This window comes from Rhincodon typus, chromosome 1 (assembly GCF_021869965.1).
Source record: "Rhincodon typus isolate 14 chromosome 1, sRhiTyp1.1, whole genome shotgun sequence".
In the NCBI taxonomy this organism is placed as follows: domain Eukaryota; kingdom Metazoa; phylum Chordata; class Chondrichthyes; order Orectolobiformes; family Rhincodontidae; genus Rhincodon; species Rhincodon typus.
The window spans coordinates 38,929,158-38,951,253 of NC_063332.1; the positions used below are offsets into that span (position 1 = coordinate 38,929,158).

General features: G+C 40.3%; 1 protein-coding gene across 1 annotated transcript in view; it reads left to right on the forward strand.

The window, feature by feature from the left end:
- Positions 1–3,753: 3,753 nt before the first annotated feature.
- The window catches only part of LOC125481010 (ankycorbin-like), a 176,816-nt gene continuing 158,473 nt past the window's right edge, over positions 3,754–22,096 (forward strand). The window contains exons 1-2 of the mRNA XM_048604519.1: positions 3,754–3,912; positions 4,783–4,860. Coding sequence (XP_048460476.1) covers positions 4,825–4,860 — 36 coding nt within the window. The 5' untranslated portion in view covers positions 3,754–3,912; positions 4,783–4,824. The remainder of the gene's footprint in view (positions 3,913–4,782; positions 4,861–22,096) is intronic.

A 22,096-nucleotide genomic window follows, 5' to 3' on the forward strand; every position in this document is an offset into this window, starting at 1 on the left:
ATACAGTACATTCACTTCCTTCCTCCAAGTCATTAATATATAATGTTATCAGTTGTGGTATCAGCACTGATCCCTGTGGAACCCCAGCGGTTACAAGTCACCAATCTAAAAAAGAACTCCTTATCCCCACTTGCTCTTTCCTGCCCATGGGTCAATTCTCTATCCATGCCATTATATGCTCTGAAACACTGTGTACTCTTATCTTATGACTTAACCTTTTCTGAGATACCTTGTTAAATGCCTTCTGGAAGTCCAAATACAACACATTGACTGGTTCTCCTCTATCCGCTCTGGTTGAGACTTGCTCAAAAATACTCTGCATAGTCAGACACAATTTCCCTTTCATGAAGCTATGCTGATTCTTCTTAATTAGATGAACAAATCTTCTGCTATTACTTTCTTAATAATTGATTCTAATATTTTTCCAACAATATATGTTAGGCTAATTGGCCTATAGTTACCCCTTTCTGAATAGGGGTGTCACATTAGCAGTTTTCCAATTGTTTTATTCATTGACAGGTTGAGGGCATCACTGGCTAGACCAGCATTTATTGTCTCACCCTAATCGCCCAGATAGCAGGTTAAGAGACAACCACATTGTTGTGGGTCAGATAAGGATGCCAGTTTCCTTCCCTAAAGGGCATTAGTGAACAAAATAGTTTTTCACAATAATTAATTCATAGTCATCATTAGACTCTTAACTGTTGATTGCTAAAAAAAACATTCAATTCAAACGCCACCATGGTAGGATTTGAATCCAAATCCCTGCCGGGGACTCTGGATTAATAGTCTAGTGATAGTACCACTAGGCCATCGCCTCCCCTTGGTACTTCTTTTGTACTTCTCCATAATCCAAAGAGGCTTGTATTTTACAACCAATGCATCTACTATCTCTTTTGCTACCTCCTTTAGGATTTTAGGATGCAAGCAATCAGGGTAGGGGACATCTAGTAACATCTGTTATTGTTTATTAGAAAGGATGTAATAGCAGAATATTTAAAAATGTATCAAAAGTTTGAGCAGAATCAGAATGGCTTCAGGAAGGGGAAATCATGCCTGACAACTTTACTAGAATTCATTGAGAATATAACAAGCAGGATAGATAAAGGGGAAGCTATGGATGTAATATATTTGGATTTTCAGGTGTCTGATAAGGTACCACACGTTAGGCTACTTAATAAAACAAGAGCCCATGGTGTTGGAGGCAGTATATTAGCATGGATAAAGGATTGGCTAACTAATAGAAGACAGGGTGTTGGGATAAGGGGGTGCATTTTTAGGCTGGCAATGTGTGACTAGTGCTGGGACCACAATCACTTACAATATATATTGACTTGGATGAGGAAAGTGAATATACTGTTGCCAATTTTGTGGATGACACAAAGAGTCTGTAGAGGGATAAAGGCAAGGTAAGTGAGTGGACAAAAACTTGAAAAAGGGAATATAATGAAGGGAAATATGAGGTTAAGCACTTTGACAAGAACAGAAGAGCTGTGTTTTATTTAAATTTAGAATGACTGCAGGATGCTACATACGTAGAGATTTTGGAATCTTCATCCATGAATCACAAAAAGCTAGCAGCCAAATTCAGCAGGTAACAAGGAAGGCAAATGGAATGTTGGCCTTTACTTCAAATTTAATATCAAAGTAGAGAAGGTCTGCTGAAACTATATAAAGACACTGGGCAGATCACAACTACAATAATGTGAACGGTTTTGGGCCCTTTATTGAAAGAAAGATATGCTGACATGGAGTGAGTCCAAACAAGGTTCATTTGGTTGATACCAGATATAGAGGGACTGTCTTATGAGGAAATGTTGAGTCTCTGCACTCATTGGAATATTAAAGAAGGAGAGCTGAACATAGTAAAACACTCAAGATTCTTACAGTACTTGGCAGGATAGAAGTGGGAAAGTTTATTTTGTGTTGTGGGAAAGTCTAAGACTAGAGAGCAGAATAACAGAATAGGGGGTCGCACATTTAAGACAGAGATGAGGAGGAATTTTTTTTCTTAGATGGTGTGAATTTGTGAGACTCTTTAGCAAAGAGGGCTGTTGCATCTGTGTTATTAAGTACATTCTATTCTGAGATAGACAGATTTTTAATCAGTAAGGAAATCAAGGGTTATGGGATAAGGCAGGAAGTGGAGTTGAAGGTTAACAGATTAGCCATGATCTCATTGAATGTCAGAACAAACTAATCGGCTGAATGGCCTACTGCTGGTCCCAATGTCTTATGCCTGGTTGCATGTCAATCATCTTCTGTAAATCTTCCATCTTATGGAGGGATGAAAACAGATGTGCTTTATACTTTCCAAATGAATCACAGTTTCGAGCCCAAAGTTTTAACTGTCATTTGTCTCTTTCACTTGCATCCTACACACTGAGGTTACATGGACTTTTTTTCTCTCCTTGTTTAACGGAGCTCGGGTGCTCACATTGAGCAATAGAAAGCAAAGCTGCCCGGTGTCATCTGACAAAAAAAAATCCAAACAATAAGAATCGCCTTCAATTTGACACGATATGGCAAGCAGCATTACACAAGTAAGGTAGGAACAAATTGCTGCAGATGCTGGAATCTGTACTGAAAACAAAAAAAGTGCTGTAGATCACAGCAGGTCAGGCAGCATCCATGGAGAGAAAGCAAGCTAACGTTTTTAGTCTAAATGACTATTCATCTAGACCCTCTGTGATCTCCAGCATTTTTTGCTTTCATTATACAGGTAATGTTGGGTGCACTTTAATGTTCCAGGTCAGCATATTCACCAATCACTCTAATTATCTAATGAAGTGAGTTGGTTTAACTCAGTTGACTGGCCTGCTGGTTTGTGATACCAACAGCATGGGTCCCACTCCCACACAAGCCTAGGTTACCATGAAATGTTCTTCTCAACCTCTCTTCTTGCCTCAGGTGTGGTCACCCTCAAGTCAAACCACCATTAGTATAGAACAGTCCAAAAGGTCGGGAAGACTGATGGTGACTCTACCTCTAAGGATATAAAGACCCTGCTCACTTGAACAAAAAACTATCAGATTCTAAGAACGTGTGCCGCGTCCCATGCATTCACGGTTGGTGATAAAAAGATTTTTCCACCGACTGATGGTAGATACCTGCTATATAAAAAAAGTAAAGTGTAAATTTCTTCGATCTAAGTGCTAAAACCGGTGAGTGATAAGTTAACACATACTTGGGGACGAAGGGATGGGGAATTGCCAAGCCAAGGGAATACGACTAAGTGGGGATGCAGCTCTTGGGTTTCCCATCCGCGTTGCACACTTTTGCCTGAGCCCCCCCTAGTAGCCATCCTTCATCCCTTTGGGCTAGAGTCAGGTGGCACTGAGCAAACCCATCCGCAAAATGTTGCAACGTATTGTTTAAAGCGATTACTGTGCAGAGGAGCAGCCCATGTAACAACACAGGGAGCACCACAAAATTATCACCGCGCTGCCTAATACCAATGAGAGAAGGGAACCGCGCGGAAGGGCCCTCTGCGTGCGTGCGTGCGCGCGCGTTCCCGGCAGGCGCCGTCCCTCACACCCCGTGCGCGCGCGCGTTCCCGGCAGGCGTCGTCCCTCACACCCGTGTGCGCGCGCGTTCCCGGCAGACGCCGTCCCGCACACCCGTGTGCGCGCGCGCTCCCGGCAGGCGCCGTCCCTCACACCCGTGTGCGCGCGCGTTCCCGGCAGACGCCGTCCCGCACACCCGTGTGCGTGCACGTTCCCGGCAGACGCCGTCTCCCACAGCCGTGTGCGTGCACGTTCCCGGCGGTGGGAAGGGGGAACAATGGCACGCGCAGTGGCTGCGCTTTCGGCCGCGCGGCAGCCCCAGTTCTGCTGAACTCCAGACCCGTCTGCAACTTTAACACTGAGTCCAGTCAGCCCGTTCTCCTGCAAAGCCGTACGCTGCTATGGGGTGAGTTTACTTTCTCAACAGACTGCACGTAAGGACACCACCCAAACTTTCTGTCTTTTCTTAAAAATAAATAATGCAATAATTTAGATGCGCCCCCCCTTTCCTCTCGATTTGTGAATAGATCAGATCAGCGAATGAATGGGGTTATTGTTTGTAACAGTGAAAGTTTCTCTCGCATTCAGTCCCATTCAATTCATTCCCTCCCCCGAGGACTGTCACTCTCCAGAGGTGGTTGGTTGGTTGGGTGGGTAAGTGAGGGGCTGGAAATGGGAGGAGGAGAGGTAAGCAGTGTGGGGGTGGGTGGAATAACGAATGAATGGGAGAAGGAATGCCCGTGTGGAGGAAAGAAAAGCAGCGCTGCCAGGGAGGAGCGAGGCAGTGATTGATTTAATTCGGGCACCTCTTTCCAGAAACTGCCTCAGACGCGACCGAGCCGTTAAAAGTTTCTAAATGGAAACTGGGTGAGGTTGGACTGTATGATTCAACGGCTTCGGAAGCTTTTTGAGAGACTGAGTTCATTTGGCTGCGATTCTTGCAAGAAACTACCTTTACCGATTCATCTGTTAACGTCTCGCTGTGTGTTTGTTAAACTTAAACCCTTTTCAGATCTTTTTGATTGACTGCAAAATAATGTGACGTAAAGCTTTGGCAATTTCTGATCTCACTCGGTGCATGAACGAGTCAGTGCGCGCCGAGCATCGGCAAACTCCAGGCAGCCGACAAGTATTATTTGGCATGAATGCAAAGAAAAGTGTTCATGGGTCAAAGGCAACAATAGGAGGACCGTCCTAAATTTCGCGTAGTTTGAAGCACGTTTTCTTTCTCGCTCAAGGTTTTAATAGAATAATATTGTGCTGTATATTTTTCTAGACTCTGTTGAAGTTTGGCACTCAGCAGGAACGTTGGGTGAAAATGAAAAGCTTAAAAGCCAAATTCAGAAAAAGTGATGTAAGTACTTCAAGCCATCTATATAACAGTTACTAGTTGCTAACTGTCGTTACAGGCGAAAGTTTTGACTTGGACAGTCATGAAATAGTTAGTGGTGACTAGAAACAGCGGCAGTCTTGCCTGTGAAGCTTCCGATTTACCCCTAAATCTGCACAAGCCTTTTGCGTGCGTAGATGTTGACTGTCAGTTCTTTCTAACTTATTAGATGAATAGGTTACAATCCTGGACTTTAAAGAAAAATAGAATTCCTGAAGCGAGTCATTTTCCAAACCTAATTCTACCACCCCCCCCATCCCCAGCATTTACCCAATTTAATAACTTGGGCTGTTAAAATGGACAATTCTGGCATTGCCACCCATGAATTCCCTATGGACAAGTTTGTTTAGCCTATTTGGACGTACTCTGAGCCCATTGTTGGCCTAATGATCGCAAGTAATTAGCGACTTTCACTAGTCTTGTTGTCTCTTTGGCCTTGTGAGCTTCATATGTCACATCTCTTCTGTTGTCTAATCCTCAATTTGTAATTGCGAGCATCAGGAAATAGCCGGAGAGGGGAAAAAAAACACTTTATTCCCCTCCACTGATTTCTGTTAACTTTAGAAATGGGTTAATGGGTTACATAGAATGAGAAATATTGCAAAAGTAGTTTGTTTGTTAAAGCCATTGTCTAAATTGGTTGTATCATCATATTGTTATGTGTCAAATCTTTGGCTGTCTTAAAAACCAAAGTACTATATTGGATTTAAGGTAATTATTTCTGTGCTTTCATGAAGAAATACATATGAGTGGGTCCATTTGAAGATATTATATCAAGTTTAACAGTTTTTAAATCAAATGTTTATTTATTAGTGTGTATCATGCTATTTTTTTCATTTTAAACATTGATCTCATGTAGTTGTGCAGTAGGATATTGCAGATTTTTTTTCATAGGATCTATTTTGACTTATAATATTTTTAAATTAAACAAGGGGGGGGGGCATATAGTTTAAAAAAAACCCAAGCGGTTTTGCTAACTTACATTAGGTTCTGTGGTCCTTGTAAATTAATCCAGTGGTACACTGCCAAAAAATATGTTGCATTAAGGTACTGGTACAAATTCTAATGACTTCTTCAAAATCCTAACAATATGCTACAGTTATTAGTGGTTGTTATTTATTAAATAGAGACACTAAGTAAATACAGTGATTGTGGACTTTAACTGGCTACAGTTTCTTGTTGAATGAACTAAGTCATAGAGCTGTAGAGCGTGGAAACAGACCCTTCAGTCCAACTCGTCCATGCCAACCAGATATCCTAAATTAATCTAGCCCATTTGCCAGCATTTGGTCCATATGCCTCTGTACCCTTCCTATTTATGTGACTACATCACCGTGACGACATTCAATATTTCTTTAAAACAGAGAAGAAAATTATATTTTAAAGGGTGAAAAAAAGCTCAATTTTTATTTCAAAATTGTATATTTTCACCTTCAGCTGGTTATAAACAGTTTTGGTGGTGGTAACAATCATAAGGATGCACTCTATCCAATCCAAGTGGTTTCGAACCATTCAGTGTGTTTTCTGCATGTATGAATAAACATGGTTTTACTGTTAGAACATAGAACATAGAACATTACAGCGCAGTACAGGCCCTTCGGCCCTCGATGTTGCGCCGACCTGTGAAACCAATCTGAAGCCCAAAAACCTAATCTCTCTTACACTTTAAACTTGATTTTAAAAAATGGGCAAATTCTTAATTTTGGCCTGTTTGTGAGATATAACAACTTTAGTTTGTAATTTAGGATTCAGAACATCATCTGTAAAAGCAAGGATATAACTAGCTTGTTTTATTAAATTACTCCATGATGTCTAAATATTTACAATTTATTTAACTATTTAAAATGAAAATCGCACCATTACATTGTCATATATTTGGTTGAATTATTGCAGTCACTGAGCGGGAGACTACTAGACATAAAAACAGAGACTGCAGGAAATAATTATTTTTGGAGACAGACAATTGCAGATGAGCTTGCCCTTCAACAAACAAAAGAACTGGTTTGCCCAACTTCTGATACCAAGTGTCAGTAGTGTGTATTTATTTACCTGATGTATAAGACTTCTCCTCAAGATACTATGAATACTAATTTAAAATTCTGCTTTGGTTTTATATTATTTTTCTTTTGTTTGTTTAGTTTGATGCAATCTCAAAAATGAGGAAAAAATGTTCTGTTGTGCCCTTTGGCTGATAAGTGGGACCATTTTTCATAATCACTGAACAAGTGCTTGCCTCAAGAGAATGGTTGGAATCTTGTAATATGTTATGATAGCTCAATAAAATGCATGGGAAATGCATTGCCTCATTTCAATGTAAATATTATTTAGGAAATTGTTATTGTTTATAAAAATAATTTTAGGTAGATCGTTTGTTGCAAATCTGACTTGTAACATTGTTGGAAATTACCTGTTTGATTCAAAGTCTTTGCTTTTTTAAATTCAGTTATTAAAGCAAACACACTAGCACTTGTAGAGTATCTCTGTTTTTGAATTAATTAATATTTTGGCAGACTGAGAAAAATCTGGAGTGCAGGATGTGAGAAAAGCTTTGGCATGTAGTCTGTGTAGTTGACAATCTTCAAGCAGTCAGTCAGAATAGTGATATTTCATCAGCATATGTAATGGATGGTTGACATTGTAAATTTACACAATATTCTCTTGCATCTTTGTTTTATATTTATTATTTGTTCCCTCTAGACTTAGCTATTCTGATATATTTCTGGCTATTCTTCCACATTCTACCCTCTGTAAACCTGAGGTAATCCAAAGCTCTCAAAAAATCCATCCTGTTCATTCACACTGCTGTGCGTGTTGAACTACATTTGGCTTCTGCTTAAGCAATGCTTTTGTTTTCAAATACCTCCATGGCTCAGCCCCTTTAGTTTTGCAGTCTTCTTGAGCTGTAAAATCCTTCAAGGTATCTGTACTCCACTGGATATTGGACACTTCAGTATGCCGGCTTTTAATTGTCACATTCTTGATGTCCATATCCTCAGTTGCAGAGACTAAAGTTCTGCAACACCATCTTTAAGCCTACTGCCTGTCTACCTTTCTTCACTTCTTAAAGCCTACCTTGTTGACCAAGCTTTTTATCATCTGCTCCAGTATCTCCTTTTGTGACTAAATTGCATATTTCGAGTTCTAAGGTCCAGTGAAGCCCCTTAGTCCAACTTATTGTGTAAAGGCACAATATAAATTCAAGTTATTAGTGTTTGTTTCACCCAAATAGCAGGACTGAGATTATATAGATTCCGAATATGTCCTATGTTCTGGAAAAAAAATCCCATGTTTCTAATGTGGTGGTGAAATGAATCTGTTCTCTGTTCACTGTCCTTTTGCATGATTGAAGTAGATAATAAATGTAGCTAATTTTCAACAATGCTGTTTTTTTTTTGTCTCTTACTGTACCATCTCACTTTTGTCCTTAACCAATACCTACAAATCACGTTATGGAGTTCTTGTACTCCTGTATTCTCTTAAGTTGCATGGACTTCATGAATCAAGTCTGATAATGAATATTAGTCTTTTTATCTTCCAAAAGATTTAAGTATATTATATAACTCCAGGTTATGGTTTCTTAAAATCATAAATGGGATGTAGGCATTGCTGGCTATGCCGGCATTTAGTGTTCATCTCCCATATTGGTGTTGAGAATTGGCTGAGCTGCTAAGTGGATAGCCCACAATGCTGATAAGAGAATTCCTGAATTTTGACCCAGCAACAGTAAAGGTGCAGTGCTTTACTTCCAAGTCAGGATGGTGTATGGCTTGGAGGGGAACTCTCAAATGGTGGTGTTTGCATGCATCTACTGTCTTTGTCCTTTTTAGATGGTAGGGTTTGGGTGGTGCTATCTTGGTGAGTTACTGCAGTGCCTTTTATAGGTGATACATATTGCAAATATTTGCAAATACTTCAACTTTATATTTTGGGCTGCCCCATCATTGACAATCATCCAACAAGTTATGTAATTATTCAGCACCATTCATGACCGGATGTAGCAGAACAACAGAACTGATCCTTTGATTGTGTGAGGGCTTAGCGCTGTCAATTGCATGCTGCTGTTTAACATGCAAGTAGTTCTGTGTTGTAGCTTCACCAGGTTGACACCTCGTTTTTATGTACACCTGGTGCTGTTCCTGGCATGGCCTCCTGCTGTCTCCATATGAGCTCACTTTTGGGCAAGGATATGTGAGGTTGATTCAGATCATAGTGTGACTAGAAACGTGGTTCTTGCATTATCAATCCCATCTAATTGGCTGCATAACTCTTGCCAAGTTACATCTTGGCTTCTCTTTATTTTCCTTCTCCCATGTGATTTTTCTTAGGGAATATCTTGTTGTCTTTTTCACACTGTCTGTACTGTGACTCCTCAGTTACAGTGATTTAAATCTATTTCTTAGCTCCCTTTATTTTATCTAGTCTTGATTTCATTATGTGTCCACTTTTTATGCCTCTTTCTTGAGAATCTTAACTCCATCTGTTGATCCTTCATCTACCCAGCCATGTTCTCTGTATTTCATTGCTAATTTTCTGAGCCTCTCTTCATCATTTCAACTAAAAAAAATTACTAATCATTCTTGTCCTCAGGCAACCCATTCTGTGCATTCTTTTTCATAATATTTCAGCAAATATATTAACAATCAAAGTAGTAATTTTCTTTAAATGAAGTATACATAAAATCATACGTCTGTTGGTTGAAAGACAACATTTGAGAAGCCTAAGTTTGGGGACAAGGCCTAGGATGCAGAGTTGAACCTACCCTAAAGAAAAACTTGCATTATTATATTGCCTTTAATGTTTTTGGGCTGTTGCAGGATGCTCTACAGACAAATTTTAAAATATTGCCACTTGAAAGCAGGAAAAAGCAGCTAATATATGTACGGTATGTCTCCAAAACAACAATGAGATAAAAGATGAGTTAATTTTTGTTTTCCATTGATGTCAGTTGAGAGAGAAATGTCAGCCTGCACACTGGCAGAGCACCCTGGCTGAGGAGTACTATGGATCCTCTCGAAGGACGTAACAGCAAGGTCTTATTTTAATGTCTGATCCAAAAGATAAGGTGTGATGGTGTGGTTTGAACTCGTGGCCTTCTGACTGAAGTGAGAGTGCAGCCAATGAGTTGAGGCTAAAATAGAATTTAAAGATGAATCATGGAATGAAGATTAGGTGACAGTTCTTAAATTAGCCTGGTGGGTGATGAGCTACTATCTCATTGACACTCCTTATCCTCTGTTTTCCAGAAGGTTAATATCTGTGACTACACCCCTAAGTTCAGCTCCTTTATCGTGGTTATATCTGTAGACTCGAATAGCTAGTCTTCTGTTGGGATTTTAAACTTTGGGACCTGAAATCATGTAATGACACAATTTTCTCTAAGTAGTGACCCGATCACTTATGCCATATCATCCAGGCCTCGAGAATTGTGGCATATCAATTTATGTATCCAAGAAGGATTCAGCACACTTCTGACTTGTACCTTGTAGATGATGGAGAGGTCTTAGTTTGTTGCAATGCTGTAATGATGTCAGAAGCTAAATGGCCCTGACGGAACCCGAGCTGAGATTCAGGAATGTGCTGGTTGATAGCATTGTTGATGATCCCTTTCATCACTTTACTCTTGGTCGAGTGTAAACTGATCATAGGCTTTTCATCTTCTACTTTCATCATGAAATACATATGATGAATGAAAGCTAGTTTCATGTAATCACTGTTGTACTTGATTCTACAATTACTTGACTCGTATCAAATTGGGGAAACATGAGAATTTCTTGCATCTGATCATTGGTAATACCAACAAGATCCTTTTTGCTTCCGAGCAGAAATTGTCTCCAGCTCCCTTCTTGGCTCTTCTTTCTTCATTTGTTCATCATGTGTGAAAGTTGTTGTTGAGGCTAGCATTTATTGCCCATCTCTAATTGCTGTTGACACAAGTGGTGAGCCACTGCCTTAAACAGTTGTGGTCTGTGTGGTGAAGGTGTTCCCAAAGTGCTATCAGTTATTGAATTCCAGAATTGTGACTCGATATAATGAAGGAACTGCAACATTGCTCCAAGTTAGGCTGCCATATTATCTGGAGAGGGACGTGCCAGTGTTTTCCACACCTGCTTTTCTTGTCTTTACTAGGTAGCAAAAATTGTGGGTTTTTTAAGAGTCTTTTTGAAGAACGCTTGGTGAATAATTGCACTGTCCCACTGTTAAATGTATTGAATGTTAAATGGAGGGATACAGTACACTGACCTAAGCTTCAAACTTCACATTGTGTTGCTTTGACCAGACTGCAAACATTAAATTCCTCGAGGCTTATCTCGCCTTTTTCCCACTGAAATTCTAACTCATGCTTTTTGTTAGTTCTTGACTTTTTTTTGTCAAACGCTCTTCCCACTGACTTTCTCAGCTCCACCTTGCATTAATCCAGTTAATCCAAAGTTTTGTAGTCGGTACTTTACCCCTCTCAAAATCCTGATTGAACTGTTCCAATCCTTGCTGCCCTTGCTCCATTATAGTTGTTTCAAAATAACTCCCCCATCAGTTTCTCCAAAACCACCTCCCTTTCTGCTGTAAGAATGTAAGCAGTAGGATCACTGGTAGATATTACGGCCTGTTGACCCTGCTGCATTATTTAACAAGTTTGTAAATGTTGCAAACTCCTTTAACCCTACAATTAAGCCTGCATTCTCCACTTGTTCCCACCCTCACTTTATTTTGCCATCTGTGACAAAACATTCCGGCATCATCTCCCTGTTTTCTTTGAATCTCTTTTTTATGTTGCTATAGTTGTCCCTAGCTTTTAATGTCATTTTATAATTAAAATGTTTTGAAGAAGGGTCACTGGACCCAAAATATTAAGTCTGATTTCTCTCCACAGATGCTGCCAGACCTGCTGAGATTTTGCCAGTAATTTCTGTTTTATGTTTCTGATTTCCAGCATCCACAGTTCTTTTGGTTTTTCATTTTATAATTATCTCCTCAGATGCATTTTGGGTCAAGTTCCTAAATGACCACTACTGTTCCTTATGTGGTTTGATTCTAACTGTGAGATGCCTGGATGTTTTACTCAGTTACAGGTAGAAGTTGTTCAAATTGTGAAAGATGTGTTTATGGAATTTAAGATTGAAGCTAATGAAAAAGAAAATTATTTTTACTAATCACATTACTTGAACTGCAATCATTTTTTGGCAAGTCCTTCAAATGTTTAATTAAAAGCAAGACTTCTAAAAGAATGATTATCTAACTTGAATCAACCTGAATGAATTGAAGACAGATTGCTCGATTTCATTTAGATGTGATTACAAATTGGTTTATCAGTATTTCTGTTGGGAAATCTGACTGACTCATGTATTCAGCTGTGTAATTTTATTAAATGCTTTTCTGAAATCTACTTTGCTGAGATGCTGCTCATATCTAAATGTTCAGTGTGAGTTGATGGATGTGGTAATGTATCAGTTTTATTTTTATACCCTTAGCAAATCGGAAAAAATACATAATAGCACTATTGTTACCTTTTTAGATTCTACAGTTTAACATGGCATAGAGCCTTCTAAACAGCCCTTGTGTCGTCTCCTCTCAAAGATGTGTTTTTACTTGGCTCATTGTCTGGAACAATGATAATGAAGGCCAAATCATAAATAGAAAACTCATCTTACTTTTAGATGTATCACATTTACTGTTGATTCTCATTGTGATTGATTGGCGGAATTTGTTTTCTGTCAGATACAAATTTGAATTTTGAGCCTACACTCATTTGACAAAGAATGGTGCTTTTTGACATGTTATTATTTACAAAATTTATCAATGACCTGGTAGATTCTTCTGCTTTGTTCAGATAGTAAAAGGTAAAGTTGCTATCAGACCATAGGGCTGCTCTCTTATTGGAGAGAGATGACTGGTAGTGGTTCAACCTGAAGGTTACCACACGTCTGAGGGGACAGGTTTAGAAGGAGAGTTCTTAATGGTAACTTTAACCAGTGTAGGAATTGAACCCGCGCTACTGGTGGAATTCTGCTTTACAAACCAGCCATCTGATCTAAACCACCTACTGTTGTTAACCACCACCACCAACACCACCTCCCCCCACCCGCCGCATTCAGACAACGTATAATCTGTCGATTTATATTTTAATTAAATTAATAATTGGCTTTTGCCAATTAGATTTCAGAAAAGCATGTTATAGTACACCTGGAGACATCAAGGACTGCAGAAGCTGGAAGCTAGGGACAATAGATGTGGAGCTGGAGAAGCACAGCAGGTCCGACAGCATCTGAAGAGCAGGGAAGTCAATGTTACTGGCAAAAACCTTTCTTCAGGACTGGGGAGGGGGAGGGGAGTCCAAAAATAAATAGAGGGAGAGGGGTGGGGCTGGGGGAAAGTAGGTGAGATGGAGGTAGGTGGGTGCAAGTCGGAGCTTTATTGTGGTTGGTCAATGGGAAGGGCGGAGTGGACAGGTGAGTTGGAACATTAGCAAGAACAAAAACAGAAGTTGCAGGTCTGGCAGCATCTGTGAAGAAAAAAATCAGAGTTAACATTTCGCGTCCGGTGACCTTTCCTCAGAACCCTGCTGGGGAAGGGTCCCTAATATAGAGGAGACCACAGCGGGAGCAACGGATACAGTAGAGGAGGTTAGCTAAAGTGCAGGTGAATCTCTGCTGGATTTGGAAGGATTGTTTGGGGCTTTGGATGGAGGTGAGAGGGGAGGTGCAGAGGCAGGTGTAGGTGTAGCACCTCCTGTGGTTGCAGGGAAAGGTACTGGGTGTGGGGGAGGGTTTGGTGGGGAGTGTGGAGCTCTTTCATATTGGGGAGACCACACGCACATGATGGACCGGTTCGTGGAGCACTTGTGCTCTGCACGCACCAACCAACCCAACTTTCCAGGTGCCAGCCACTTTAACTCCCCTTCCCCTTCCCACTCCCCTGGTGACATGTCCATCCTTGGCCTCCTCCACTGTCAGACTGAGGACAAACATAAACTGGAGGAACAACATCTGATATTTTGCCTTGGGAGCTTACAGGCCAATGACCTGAATATTGACTTCACCAGCTTCAAATTCTCTCCACACCCAACCTGTCTATCTTCCCACTCACCTATCTGCTCCACCCTTCCCAATGACCAACTACAATAAACCCCCTACCTGCATCCACCTATCTCCATCTCACCTTCTCTCCCCCCAGCCCCACCCCCCTCCCTCTGTTCATTTCCGAGCTCACCTCTTCCCTCGAAGGGTGTCAGCCTGAAGCATTGACTTCCCTCCTCCTCAGACTCTGTCTGACCTGCTACGGTCACTCGTTTAAACCTCCATGTTTATTGACTTATAGCACACCTGTCAGGTTTGTGAGCCTTGAACCTTAAATGCCTTGAACCTTAACCACCTTGCCCAGAGATAGGGGCACTACCGATTCAGCACAACAGCCCCCAATTGCACCCAGTTTATAGGTAACTGGAACATAATTTTTGGAAGTTTCTTTTCAGCCTCCGCATGACTGATAAGCTTTCAGGAGAATGATGAAGGTTTCAATATTTTTTATATAACATGAATGCATTTTTAATGCATCAAGTGAAATTGTAGGAAGAAAGTAAAACTAAGATTATGAAAGTAAAGGTGGAAGAAGGAGGAGAGCACTGGGTGACTAAAATGCTAATGTATTTTTTTAAATGTTTCGTTTTTAGAATGTAGGATTGATGGAGTAATTACTTTATTGCTTTAATAGTATTTCAGCACCTGGGTGATGTGTGGTGGGAAAGACCCAGGGAAACATTATATTTTCTCAGACTGATCAATAGTGTTAATTAAGAACTAAAAGACTTGGTCTCGTTAAACATTGAACTTTTGAATAAGGATCAATGACGTAATCGTGTTGGTACAGCACAGACAGTGTTTCTAATTGTTGAAAAATTTCAAGTATAAATGTTTGAGTTTTGTAAAGTATAAGCTAGTCTTGTGTTTTATACTTAAAACATTCAATCAGATTTTACACCATCGTTAGCTTTCTTTGGATTTGTGTCATACTGGCGAGGGTACATTTATTACCCATTCCTAATTGCCCTGAGAAGCAATAGCTTAGAGCTAAGTGATATTTGTTGAGACATTCTGAAGGGGGAGGGTGAACAGCCAGAGGTCGTCGAGCACATCGGTACAACTGACATAGGTAAACGAAGGGATCACATCCTGTGAAATGAGTATAAGGAGTTAAAAAGAAGTTAAGAAGTTAAAAAGCGGGACCTCGAGGGGAGCAATCTCCGGATTACTCCCAGTGCCACGTGCCAGTGAGGATAGAAATACAAAGATACGCCAGATGAATGCGTGGCTGAGGAGCTGGTGCAGGGGCCAGGGTTTTCAGTTCTTGGATCATTGGGATCTCTTATAGGGCAGAGGTGACCTGTACAAGAGGGATGGGTTGCACTTGAACTGGAGGAGGTCCAATATTCTCGCTGGGGAGATTTGCTAGTGTTACCAGGAGGGTTTAAACTAGTTTGGCGGGGGGTGGGACTCTGAATAAGAGAGGAGCCATCGAGAATTGAGGGGAAAATACATTGGCCATCAAGAGCAAGCTTACTTTTCAGGATAGCCAGGGGCACAGTAAAGGAAGGGAAAAGACTTCTGGTTTAAAGTGCATTTATTTCAATGCCTGAGGCCTGACTGGTAAGGCAGATGAGCTCAGAGCATGGATTGGCTCTGGAGACTGGGATATTATAGCGATAACCGAAATGTGGCTGAGAGAAGGGCAGGACTGGCAGCTCAATGTTCCAGGATACAAAAGCTACAGGCATGACAGAAGTACAGTTAAGTGAGGAGGGGAATAAGGGAGGACATAACAACAGTACTTAGAGAGGATATTCTCAAGGGGTCATCAAATGAGGCTACATGATTAGAACTTAGAAACAAGAAGGGGATGGTCACTCTATTGGGACTGTATTATAGACCCCTAAATAGCCAACGGATACAAAGTAGATGTGTAAGGATATTGCAGATACTTGTAGGAATAACAGAGTAGGATTGGTTGAAGATTTTAATTTCCCCTGTATTGACTGGGCCACCCAGATTGTAAAAGGCCTGGATGGGGTGGAATTTGTCAAATATGTCCAAGAAAGTTTCTTAAATCAATACGTAGAGGGCCCTACTTCAGGAGAGTGCAACACTGGACCTCCTCTTAGGAAACGAGATCAGGCAAGTGACTGAAGTGTCAGTCTGAGACCACTTTGGTTCCGGTGACCATAATTCCTTTTTTTTAACATAGTTATGGAACAAGAAAAGACAGGTCCATAGGTTAAGGTGCTAAACTGGAGCAGGGCCAATTTTGGGGCCACTAGGCAGAATCTAGTAGTGGTCGATTAGATGAGTCTGTTTGAAGGAAAAGGAACGACTGGCAAGTGGGAGGTTTTTAAAAGTGTGATATCAAGAGTCCAGTGACAGTATGTCCCTGTTAGGATGAAGGGAAAAACTGGCAGGTTTAGGGATCCCTGGCTGATGAGGGATATTGAGACTCTGGTCAGGAAAAAGAAGGCGGCGTACATTGGGTTTAAGCTATTAGGCTCAAATTAATCTCTAGATGTCCATAAAAAGGGTAGGACCACACTTAAGAGGGAAATCAGAGAGCAAAAGAAGGATATGAGATGGATCTGGCAGGTAAAGTTAAAGATAATCCCAAGAGGTTCTATTAGCTATATGAAGACTGAAAGGGTAGCTAGGGAGAGAATAGGTCCCCTTTTAAAGATCAACATGGTCGTCTATGTGCGGAGCCACAGGAGATGGGGGAGATTTTTAATGAATATTTCTCCTCTGTGTTTACTGAGGACAGAATCATGGATGCTAAGGAAGAAAGGGAAACACGTGGGGATGTTTTGGACTGCATACACATTACCAGAGAGGAGGTATTTACAGCTTTAAAGCACATTAAGGTGGATAAATACACTGGGCCTGATCAAGTCTATCCTTGCCTGTTGTGGGAGGCTAGGGAAGAAATTGCAGAGGCCCTTGCAGAGTTTTTGCTTCGTGGCTCAGTGGTTAGCACTGCTGCCTCACAGCACCAGTGACCTGGGTTCGATTCCACCCTCCAGTGACTGCCTGTGTGGAATTTGCACATTCTCCCCGTGTCTGCATGGGTTTCCTCCGGGTGCTCTGATTTTGTCCCATCGTCCAAAGATGTGCAGGCTAGTTGGATTGGACCTGCTAAATTACCCATAATGTTCAGGGATGTGTAGATTAGGTGGGTCAGAGGAGGATGGGTCAGTGTGAACTTATTGGGCCAAAGGGCCTGTTTCCACACTGTACGGATTCTATGATCTATGATCTTCAGCCACTGGTGAAGTTCCGGAAGACTGGATGGTGGCTAATATTGTTCAATTGTTTAAGAAACGTAGCAAAGACAAGCCAGGGAACTACAGGCCAGTGAGCCTGACATCAGTTGTAGGTAAGTTATTGGAGAGGATACTGAGGGACAGATCAACCAACATTTGGATAGTCAAGGTCCGATTCAGGATAGTCAGCATGGATTTGTGCGTGGGAAGTCATGTCTGACAAATCTTTGAGTTTTTCGCAGAGGTAACCAAGAGGATAGAAGAGGGTAGGGCAGTGGATGTTATCTATTTGGGCTTTAGTAAGGCCTTTGACAAGGTCCCGTGTGGCTTTGAAGCTGAGGTTGCATGGGATCCAGGGAGAGCTGGTTACATGGATTCAAAATCAGTGTGATGGTAGGGAGCAGAGGGTGTTGGTTGAAGGTTATTTCTCCGACTGGAGGCCTGTGACTAGTGGTTTGCCAAAGGGGTCAGTGCTGGGACCTTTGATATTTGTTATTTACATAAATGATCTGGATGTGAATGAGCAAGGCATGATTAGTAAGTTTGCAGATGATACAAAATTAGGAGGTATTGTTGATAGTGAAGAAGGTTATCAAAAATTACGGAGGGACCTTGAGCAGATGGGGAAGTGGGCTAAGAATTGGCAAATGCAATTCAGTACAGATGAGCGTGAGGAGTTGCACTTTGGAAAGTCAAACCGAGGTAGGACTTATACAGAAAATGGTAAGGTCCTGAGGAGTGTTGTGGAACAGAGGGACTTAGGAGTTCAAGTACATAGTTTGTTGACAGCGGTGTCACAGGTAGACAGGGTGGAGAAGAAGGCATTTAGCATGCTGGCCTTCAATGGTTTAGTCATTGAGTATAGGAGTTGGGATGTTACATTACAGTTGTATAAGTCGTTGGTGAGGCCGCACTTGGAGTATTGTGTACAGTTTTGGTCACCCTGTTATTGGAAAGAAATTATTAAATTGGAAAATGTGCAAAGATGATTTATGAGGATGTTGCCCGGACTAGTAGGCCTGAGTTATAGGGAGGGGTTGACCAGGATAGGACTTTATTCCTTGGAACATAGGAGAATGAGGGGTGACCTTATTAAGGTGTATAAAATCATGAGGGCATAGATAGGATGAATGCATATAGTCTTTTTCCTAGGGACGGGGAATTGAAAACTAGAGGGCACAAGTTTAAGGTAAGAGGGGAAATATTTAAGAAGGACCTGAGAGGCAACTTCTTCACGCAGAGAGTGGTGCAGATATGGAATGGGCTGTCAGAGAAAGTGTTTGAGGCAGGTACAATAACACCATTTAAAAAACATTGGGATAGGTACATGGATGAGAAGGGTTTAGAGAAATATGGACCAAATGCAGGCAATTGGAACTAGCTGAGTGGGCACCATGGTCAACATGGACAAGTTTGGGCCGAAGGGCCTGTTTCCATGCTGTATTACTCTATAACTCTCCTCTTTCTGAAATAGAGTCATAGAATAATGGGCAAACAGTTAGACCAGACTGTGAAAAGGCAGCAAATTTCCTTCCCTGTAGGACATGATTAAGCCAGCTAAGCACTCTATTATATAGACAAGCAGCTTACAATGAATCTTCTGATATCAGAGTCATGCAGCATAGAAATAAGCCTTTCGGTCCACCATGTCTATATTGACCAACATGCACGAAACTACTCCAATCCCATTTACTTACCCTTGGTCCATAGCTTACTATGCCGTGAGCCTTTTAAGTGCTCATTCAACCAGATGCACTTAAAAGCTGCAAGAGTGTCTGCCTTCACCCTGTTTTTTTTTTCGGCTGCGCATTCAGTTTTTACCACCCTTGGGTGAAAAATAAAATCATAGATCTCCCTTAAGCCATTTACTCCTCACCTTAAACTTACACTCTTTAGTCTTAGACATGTCTGCCAAGGAGAAAAGATTCTACCTTGTCTATGCCTCTGATAATTTTGTACACCTCATTATATCCGTCCTGTGTTCCAAGGAAAATAAACCCAGCCTATCCAGGCTCTCCTCATAATTGAGACGTTCCATCCCAGACACCATGCTGATGATTCACCTTTGCACCCTCTGGCGCAATTGTCCTTCCAATAGTGCGGCGACCAGAACTATATACACAATTCCACCTGTGGCTTCACTAACGTTTTATAACCCACCAGTTATTAAGCCACAAATTATCAGACTTATTTCGTTAAATTTCACACTTGCCTTCATTTATTTTTGACTTCAACAACCTTTGGTTGCTCGGTTAGGACCATGAATCTGCTGTTCTTCTGTGCACTGGTAGAAATGCTTTTGGAGTAACTGAGGGTGTTTTCTTGTTCCTTCCTATAAAATTACATTTGAACCCTTTGAAAATAACTGCATGTGATAAATGGATTGTTTTAGACAAGAATATTTTCACTTGGATGCATTTATACCAGCAATCAGATCATTGATAAAAAGCAGTTTTAGCTCATACAAAAATGAATTTATGCAGTATAAATCAGGCATTAAGGCTCAAACTAATTACCAGTGCAATGTGGGTGGAATGAGGTTTCTTTTTCCTCAGTCTGTTTCAATTTGGCATCTGGAGAAAACTGACTTCAAATTCAGGTTGTGTTATTCTAACATTGTTTTAGGAGTGAGAGAAAAGTTATATATATCTTTATAATGTTGAATCTTGATAATGATTCTTATTTCTGGATACTTAAAGCTGTGTTGATGCTGCATATTTATTTTGAGCATCTTTTCTGCATTAATGCAACCTTGTTTGCTTCCTCCTCTGGATGAGTGGAAGTTATATGTTGAAAATAGTTTTATTGTTGATGTTGTTTATTGTTATCCTATGCTGTCTTTGCAGCATTACAAGGGAAATCTTTGCAACTCTTGGCCTAACTACGTAGCTGGCTTGCATTGTGATCAATTTCCTTAGATGCTAAACAGAAATTAAGGCAGTGGCAGTTCTTCTAATTTTAAAAGAATGAAAGTGGTCATATTTTATCTACTTTTGTTGTAAAAATTTTATATTTTGTGTGGTAACTAAATCATTAAGACTTTTTCTTAAACTAAGCTTTACTCATGCTATTTGTAATAAACCAAAGGAAAACTTTTTCAAGTGCGTCAAAATATACTGAATTTATGTCAGGAAGAAACCTTCTGGTTCCATTATAAGCCATTGGCAAGGAAAAGAAAAACAAAAAAATCATTGCTGTGGAAAGTGCTCATATGTTAAAAATTGTAGAGATCCAAGTAATCCGAGAAGTGGTGTAACCTTGTGCTTGTTCAATGTTAATCATACTTCATAGTTTACCATATATAGCTTCCTGCTTCAGGTTCATATCCATATTTATTCTTTTTAACATATGTTAATAGGTATTTAACTACTATGGAATAGGGTGTGCAATGTAAGTGTATGTTAAATGTCTTTGTTTTATGATGAGTGTTGACATTCTAGGGGGTAAGGAAAGATCTGATGCTGACATAACTGTATATGGCTTTAAATGATTGCAAATGTTGCAGTGAGGAATGGAGCATGATACATTCATACTCTTAAAAATGTGGTTGGTTTCCTCTTGAGACCATCATCGCTCGCAGCTCTTACTAAGCGAGAGAGATGCAGTATAGACGGGATGTGGCCCAGTCTCTGACCTCATCCCTTGAGGAATAAAAATGCCCCAAAAGAATGGAAATCAACTTATCAGTAAGTCAAAAAGGAAACAGAGATATGTGTGGGGCCTTCAATTTATGGTTATTTATAATGACATTCTTTTCAATGTATTCATAATGTCATTCCATTTGATACTCTGCTAAAAGGGTTTGTGTAATTATGTGTTCTTTACACTACCCGAGGCTGTTTACTGGAGGTTGGTTAGAAATTGTCTGACTGCCAAATATTCATGTCTAGATTTTTTTTTGTTTCCGTTGCCAACTTCAGATTGCAAGCATGCATCTGTGTTACCTCGTAACATTGTATGCATTCTTTGGCTGGCTGGTGTACTGCATTGGTATTTAAAGTTTTAAATAACTTTGATCAAAAAAAGTAACTGATTCTATTTTAGGTATCTTGCAGCTTTTCACCAATGAAGGTCATAAATTAACTGAACTTGCTGTGATTATGAAAATAAAGTGAAAGATGTTGCTTTTGAAAGAACAAACTTGCATTTATGTAGCTCCTCATGTCAGGATTTGAAAGTGTTTTACAGTCAAAGAATTGCTTTTGAAATGTTGTTAAAGTTTGTAGAAAACAACTGCAAACCAAGCTCAACCAGATTCCACAAATATTAATTGGATACATGACCTGTCTCGATTCGTTGGTTGAGGAAAAGATTGTGGCAACTGTGCAGAGAGAGCACCCTTGCTTTTTTGAAAAATAGTGCAATGGTTCTTTTTAGTATGAGTGAGTAGGCATATGTGAACTCTATTTAATTTTGCATCTTAAAGATAAATTGAACACACCATCAATATACAAAGCTTTGTAGATCAAGTGTAGATCATGTACTCCAGTCCTGGAGTGGAGTCTGAACCTAATATCTCCTGACTCTGAAACGGGTACTGCCAATTAGCGAAGCAGACAGATAAAATATCTATTTTTATTTGTGCAAAAGTGGCCATTTCATGGAAGATTAATAATCCAGAATACGGAGAAACAGAAGCTCAACCTCTTTAAAACGAAACTTTGTTCAGTCTATTTGATTTTTAAATTTGATTTGTAAAAGTAGAAACAGAAAATGTTGAAAATATATAGATTTGTTATCACCTCAATGTTTGAGTCTCTTTCATCTGAATTAATTTTTTGTATGTCTTAATATATTTTTAACAAAATCAAAAATTGTACAGATAGGTGCATCAGAATTTAGGAGATGTCGTCTCCCACTGTTCTTGATCACCTTGCTTCTCTTCCCTACTTCACACTGTGATCTTTA